General features: G+C 41.3%; 1 protein-coding gene across 1 annotated transcript; it reads right to left on the minus strand.

Moving 5' to 3' along the window:
- Window positions 1-5,938: 5,938 nt before the first annotated feature.
- LOC132421187 (putative RNA-binding protein Luc7-like 2) lies at window positions 5,939-7,568 on the minus strand. The gene is given in 3 exon segments (XM_060006397.1): window positions 5,939-6,844; window positions 6,847-7,331; window positions 7,508-7,568. Coding segments are annotated over 3 exon segments (1,191 nt in total). The 3' UTR covers window positions 5,939-6,199.
- Between the last annotated feature and the right edge of the window lie 307 nt (window positions 7,569-7,875).

Below are 7,875 nucleotides of genomic sequence, written 5' to 3' on the forward strand. Positions count from 1 at the left end.
AACCATCCTTAACATACTCTTAAACTAGAATCTGTGTCTAAAGACATGACTTTTGAAAAGAGGTTACATTCAATCAAATAGTTACTTTACATTCAATCAACCAACTGATTTTGGGGGGGATCAACTGACTGTTTTAAATTGAACTAAGCACTGTTTTTCTAGATCTAATTCTGTGTTAACAGAAACCCTGTGGTATGAAATTAGAGTTACCAAAATATAATTTCCAGATTCCCAGTCTCTTAGCCTAGACACCTTCAAATCACCTTAGCCCCTGTCTCGCCTTTGCTACTCACATCTTCCTCAAAACTTTCAGCGACTCCCCTCTGCTTTGAGATGACCACCAAGCTTTAGCCTACCATTCTAGGCACTCCTTGATCTGTCCCAGGCTAACTGGAAGCACAAATGTGGGAACCAAGAGAGCCTGAGGTTTAATTCCATCCCTACTACTGAATAACTGAGGAGACGTCCTTTCTCTGTGGGCTTTAGTGCCTTCATCTGTAAAATGAAGATGTTGGGATAGATGATTCACCGGCCCTCATTAGTGGAATACTCTTGGCATCTGCCCCTCTAGCCTTCTTTCCTGTGTCTCCTCTTCATGTACCACAAACCTGAGCCCCAGTACACCCAGGAGCCTGCACATTCCCATCTCTGCCTTATCTGGAATGTTCTTCCTCCCTCTTCTCCAGATAACCAAATCCTTTGCTTAAAGACTCAAATGTAATGCCATCTCTCTCATGAAGCTTTCTCGATTTCCTTGGTGGGAAGTCATTTTTTCGGTCTAGCAACTGCATAACCTAGTAGCTGACCCTCCTTTTGAGCACAGAGCCATATTTGGATCATCTGTATACCTTCAGGGTCCAGGTCATCTTTGTATCCTCTCCAATGCCAGGCAAAAAGAAGGCATTAAAAGCAGCAGGTAATAAATGGGAATTAAATGTTAACTTGTGTTAACTACCAGAAATGAGTATATACCTATTAAGTGTATGCTATTCTTTTTTAATGTTGATAATAATAGATATGTATTGAATGAGTGAATGAATGAAATAAATTGCAAACAAAAAAACCCTATGAAAATATGCCAAGTTTTCTTAGACTGGGTCTCTAGACATGAAGTAAAAGAACATATATTTTTCCTGGAAACATCCAGTAAACTGAGGCAATATTTGGGGTCAGAATTTCCAGTTGTGCATGTATAGACATGTTTAAAATTTAAAGAGCCATAGGAACCTTAAAATTTTGAATGGGTAGTCTACATCAGATTTTATAAATTTATTTTATTTATTCTGTTTTTTGGCTGCATTGGGTCTTCGTTGCTGCACACAGGCTTTCTCTAGTTGCAGTGAGCGGGGGCTACTCTTCATTGCGATGCACAGGCTTCTCATTGCGATGGCTTCTCTTGTTGTAAAGCACAGGCTCTAGATGGGGGCTTCAGTAGTTATGGCGCACAGGCTCAGTAACTGTGGCTCTCAGGCTTCGCTGCTCCGTGGCATGTGGGATCTTCCCGGACCAGGGCTCGAACCCATGTCCCCTGCATTGGCAGGAGGATTCTTAACCACGGCGCCACCAGGGAAGCCCCTACATCAGATTTTAATCTCAGCACCTTGAAATTCTCCATTCTTTCTGTTGCAATAAATATCCTCATAAATTGAGTACTTTTTTAAAAAGTAAACTCTAAAATAGAAATAAATGACTTTATCAATTTAACCAAAAGTGATATATAAATAAATTTCAAACTCAGTGGTCAAATACTACAAGTATTGTAATATATAAATGCCTACTGGTACAACATGTCCCGTTGAGAACAGAACCATTGCAAATGAGTGAAGGCAATAAGCTGCTGGCTGTTGCGTGCTGTGGAATAAAATCTGCAACTATGGAAATAGAGTGCCTCTGTCTTGAGGAAAAAGCATTTGACCATGAATGCAACTCAGCACCAATCCTCATCTTGGCTAATGAGAGGGTACAACATCAAGACCCAGGGGTCCAGGGAATGAAATGTTTCTAACACTGCCTTTCTTTCCTTCCTTCTTTCCTTCCTTCCTCACTTCTTCTCTTGTTTTGATCCAAAAGGAATACAAAGTTATATAAAATTGAAACATTGTAAACACAACACATACAGCGAAATCTCCCAAATTCCATCCCACTTCACCCCATCCCCAAGTATCACTGTTAACATTTTGGCCCACATTCCTCCAATTTTTTCCCTACATATACTAAAATTATTATTGTTACCGTTGATTTTTATCACAATAGAATCATACTTTGTACACCACTCAGTGACTTGCTTTGCTACATGTCGAATTCCTAGCTTTACAATATATTGCCCACAACGCTGCTGATGGGTTTTTACTGATATTCCACAATTTTAAACAGTGCTCTGGTGAACATCCTTGTACACATACTATTTTGCTTATGACACTGCTTTCAGGCAGGGCAGATTCCATCTTCAAAAGCTGCAAAGGAGGAGCTTTAGTTCAGTAGATTTTTTAGTGATAAAGCAGTCAGTCAGTGGAGCAGTTTCAAGGCAGATTAGATAAAACGATTCTTGGGAACAGAAGGAATCACACCACACCTAAATTAAAGGGAACTTCCCAAGAGGCTCTCTGCCCTCCTCCCTCAGCATCCATCACACAGGCCCGGTTTATCTTTGGAAGCTGAGCCAGTTATCTTTGATACCTGAGTTCCCTTGGCAACACCTAGATCTGAAGGGCATCATCATATCACAGTGTATGTAAAATGCATAAAGGGTAGGCATTTGCATCTGTGAATTAGGAGGATAACAGGTAGGGGGATTCAAGAAGTTCAACAATCAAGGCTTTCAGACGACAGGGGTGCATTTGAAAAGTCTTTTGTAATTAGGGGTAAGGAGAGTGGGTTTGTTTGATAGCTTCTTGCTGTCTGGCAGCCCAACCCCAGTGCTTTGGTGCAGAGCTCTGAGCCTGCTGGCTCCTCTGACAGCCTCTGGAATCCCTTCCATCCTGGCCGGGAAGGGTAACTTTGACAAGTCTCTTCTGAGTGGGGGCTTTCCTTTGTCCCTGGTCAGTGGCCTCCAAGCTTGTCAGGTTCTGGTATGGGATAAAAAGACCTACTGCTTCCTACTCTGTGGGGACCGAACTTCTTGTGTCTGTTATGAGTGTTCTGAAATGGCCACTCACCCAAATAAACTATTTCTGAACACCCTCCCCCTGCTTTTGTTTGTTTCTTTGTTTTTGGTCTGAGTCAGGAGATTTCCTCGTTCTTTAGGTTAATGAGGATTTAAAAATACAGAACCAACCAATTTGAACTTGCCTTCCAACCCCTCTGACTGCCTTATTTTATAGATGAGGAAATGACTGGCCTAAGGTTATAAACCTTAAGAATCATAGAGCTTTTAAATCCCTACAGATTACTGTCTTTTAATTGGTATTATTGACTTGTTAACATCAAGGAACTATGAGAACTAGTAGAACATGCTTGTTAAAGGGTCCTTGTCTTGAATGCCACAGAGAGGTTTATCAACACAGAAATAACAGTTATAATAACAACAAATTATTATATTATATAATAAGTATATCTTATTCTTTAATAAAAGAATAATTATTATTATTAAAATGATAACGTCAGGCACCATTCTAAATGCTCTAGATCCTGTTACTATCTGTTCCTTTTTTTTCTCTTTCTTACTTTGCCTCCTCTTGAATTGATTTTTTTTTTCTACTTCCATTTCCCTGTAATTGTTTGGAAAGCATATGCACTGTTTATTATTTCAGTGATTACACTAGCTGGTTTAGCATGCTGACTTAAAGTCTGAAGTAACTGTCTTTACCTCTAAATAATCAAGGACTTTGGACAATTTTAATTCTACTACAAGCCCAGTATTTTTGTTTTTGCTTTGTTTTGTTTTGTTTTTTGGCTGTGCCATGTGGCATGCCGGATCTTAGTTCTGCGACCAGGGATCGAACCTGTGCCCCTTCATTGGGAGCTTGGAGTCTTAACCGCTGGACCACCAGGAAAGTCCCCCAGTATTTTTATTCTATTTCCCCTCCAAAAATTAGACACTGTTATAGTATGTTTTTCCATAGTCCATATTTGCTGAGATATGACCTCATATTTACCAATATGTTTATTCAGTGGTCCTTTTTGCACCTCAGGCTTTTCATTTTTTATTCTGCTAAAGTACATCCTTTAGGATCTCCTTTAGTGAGGGTCTTTGTGTGATACATTCTCTCAGGTTATTGGGAGCAGGGAGGGCTGTTTTTATTTCTTTTCTCTGTTTTGATTTCCTAGAAATATTCTTTGTATAATACCTTTTCTTGAAATAAAGCTTCACTGGACATGGACTTCTAGGTTGATAGCTATCTTCTCTCAGCACAATGAAGAAATTCTTACAATGTATTCTCTTCCGTAGTTGCTCTTACAAAGTGAATTATGAGTGTAATTGCTCATTTTTTAAAATTAATTAATTTATTATGTATTATGGCTGTGCTGGCTCTTCGTTGCAGTGTGCGGACTCCTTGGTGCGGTGCGCAGGCTTCTCTAGTTGCGGCACACAGGCTTCTCTAGTTGCGGTGCGCGGGCTCTAGAGCACAAAGGCTCAGTAGTTGCAGCACGCCTGCTTAGTTGCGGTATGTGGGATATTACGTCCCCAACCAGGGATCGAACCTGGGCCCCCTGCATTGAGAGCGTGGTGTCTTAACCACTGGACCACAAGGGAAGTCCCTCATTGCTCATTTTATAGGTGATTTTTTTTTTTTTCTCTCTGGCTACTTTAAGATCTCTCTCTCTCTTTCTCTCTTTCAACTTTTTTGTATTCTGCTGTTTCACTATGATTTCACTATGATGTGTCTAGGGGAGACTTTTTTTTAATACATGCTCACTGAAATTCACTGGGTTTCCTGGATCTAAGAAATACCAGCTCTTTTGCATTCTTATTATATTTTCCTGGAACTCTTGTTTGTTGGACCTTTACACTAGCCTTAGTCTCTTTATAATATGTTCCTCTTTTTATCTCAATCTAATACATGTGGATAATATCTTCAGATCCAGTTTTCTAATTCTTTCTTCAGCTATGTCTGACCTCTTTTAAATGCATTGAGGGGTTTTGGTACAGCTTTATTGAGGCATAATCAACATACAATAAACTGTACATATTCAAAGTGTACACTTTGTTAAATTTGGACATATGCATATACTCATGAAATCATCACCACGGCCAGTATAATAAATAAATCCTTCATCCCTAAAAGTTTCCTTATGCCACTCTGTAATTCTTTTCTCTAGTTCTTCCCTACCACTACCCCTTGTCAAACAATCATTGATTTGCTTTCTATCTTATAGATTAATTTGCATTTTCTAGAATTTTACACATATGGATTTATACAACATGACTTTTTTTTTTTTGATGGTGGTGGTGATTTTCATTTTATTATTTTTTACAATAAGGGTGTAATCTTTATAACTCCACACACACAAAATAAAACAAGAAGTGCTTATGAAAGAGTCCCTGCTCCCACCCCCCATCTCAAAACATCCTGAACATAGCTATTCAATAGAACAGAAAAATCAAGACATGTTTGATTTCAAAATTTCAATAAAAAAGCAAAGCATGTAACGCAACAGCTGTTCAACTTCCCACTCTAAAATAGGCACCATTAGACAAACAAAACTCCCAGTATTTTAAATTTCTCCGGCACACATTCCAGTATAAATGTTCTGAACTGTAATCAGCTAGTAATTAATAATGGGAATAGAACCTTAGAACAGAAGTTATATTGCTTCCCTGCACCCCTTTCTCTTACAATTAGAGGGTAGAGGTATCAGGGGATACAGAGTCAAAGGAAGAAGGATTAAAAAGAAATTCCCAAAGTTGCTGTTTTTTTGGACGAGAAAGGAAGACAGCATTTTACAAATGTTCAAAAAAATCCCAAAGCAAGTAACACAATTCATTCACTATCACTCCTACTAGAAAGAATAAAGACATCAGCATCTTATTATATAAAACTGTACTTTCAGAAGTGTATTACAAGTTCACCAGAAACTATGGATGTAGTTTTAGGCTTCATCAAAGAAAACAAGTTCAGATCAAGTTAGATGCTATACACCTAGCCTAGCTGGATAGGTGTCTGGAACTGCTCACTGTGTCACCCTGAACAGCTGTAAACTAAACAATAGTATGTAACTCCAGAGGAAGCTTAAGGATTGAGGATATGTACACAGCTAATTATATCTCCCCTGCTTCATGCTCTTCAGAGCTCCTCCTGTCTTCTGATCTGCCATTAGCGCTCTCATAGGACCGCTTCTTACCTTTTCGATCTCTGTCACGAGGTGATCTGTCTCTTGAATTCCTGTCTCTGTCACGTGATGCTAAGTCTTGTTCTCTGAATCTCTCTTTTGAGGATCTCCTCCTGGATCGCTCTCTGCTCCTGTCTCTAGAACTGTGCCCACTTCTCTGGTAGCTGCGACTGCGACTATGGCTGCTGGAGCGGGACCTGTGGCGATGGCGTTTCTCCCAGGATTTGGATCGAGTTCTCCTTTTCCATTCCCGTGACATGGAGCGAGACCTATGTCTGCGATACTCTCTGGACCTGGATCTTTTAGGATTCTTGCTATGTGATCGAGACCTCCTCAGCTTCTCCCTTTCTTCTCTCTCCCTTTCTTCTCTTCTTCTCAGGCGTTCCTGGTTTCTTTTCTCCTGCTTCTTAGCTACAACTCTCTTTAATTCTTCAAGTTTCTCTCTTATTTCAATAAAACCCAGGTGCAGTTTACCCCCAAAATGATCAGCCAGTCGTCTGTCATTATCATGAAGACCTAAATAGGCAGAGCAAACTTCACAGACTCGAAGTTTCTGCTGCTGGAAACTGGAAGCTTCCAGCTTCCAGAAACTGGCATAGAATTCCGATAAACTTCCTCTGCTTCTCTTTTCTTTGCCCGTGCTTTCTCTACTTCATCCATTACTTTCTGGGATTCCTCCACATTCCCTTCAGCTCCTAGCTGTTCCACCTTAGCCAACAATTTACCGATTTCATTTAACTCATGAACACGTTCTGCCTTTGCTGCAACTTCAGCACTAATCTCTTCCTGAGTTTCTGCTAATCTTTTCTTAGCCACTTCTGTTCTTCGATCACAATCTGCAATGAATGACTGCAGATGATCCATAGCATCGAGTTCAAAGAAAAAATCTTGTTCTTTGGATGCAATTTCATAATCTGCTCTTAAAGCCAGGTCATGGACTTTCAGACATTCTCCAAGATCTATTCTAGTTCCAGACAGGACATCATGGAGGCAACAATTCAGAAGGTGACTCTTGCATACTCTGTCTTCACTGAATTTGATTCATTGATGAGTAGTATCTCGCGGTACCCTGCTTCCATTTATGCAGTATGCTAGGCATTGGCACGATTTTCAGTGGCACACAGACGGTTGCCACCACCAGGGCCTTCTGGCCCAACACAGCAGTGAAAATCCAGTCATTTCAGCTAAATAATATCGTGGACTTGTAAACATGGGTTCATTGGTAAATCCTCTTAGTCGTCCCGGGAGGTGCCCATCAACTGGTCCAGCATCGCGCGCATCTGGGCCTGTGCAGACATGGTGGCGGCATAGCGGGCGGACGGACGGGGGTGGGGCGCAGACCGGGCCCTCTCGGGCCGGGGAGACAAGGGGAAGGGGTCGGGGAAGGTGAGACGCTGTCTCGGTTGCCGCCGCTGCCTCGAGGCGTGTGGAAAAGGGAGCTGGAGGGGTTGCAGGAGAGTCCGGGCTGCGCTCCTCACGACGACGCGTACGTGGAAGGCAGCAGCCCCTGAAAGCGACCCTCGTTCCCTCACTCTCCGTTGGGTTCCTGGGACAGAAGCAATACTGGCTAACCAAGCTCTCGTCTCCAACACCGCCACCCGCCAG

The sequence above is a fragment of the Delphinus delphis genome, chromosome 1 (genome assembly GCF_949987515.2).
Source record: "Delphinus delphis chromosome 1, mDelDel1.2, whole genome shotgun sequence".
In the NCBI taxonomy this organism is placed as follows: Eukaryota; Metazoa; Chordata; class Mammalia; order Artiodactyla; family Delphinidae; genus Delphinus; species Delphinus delphis.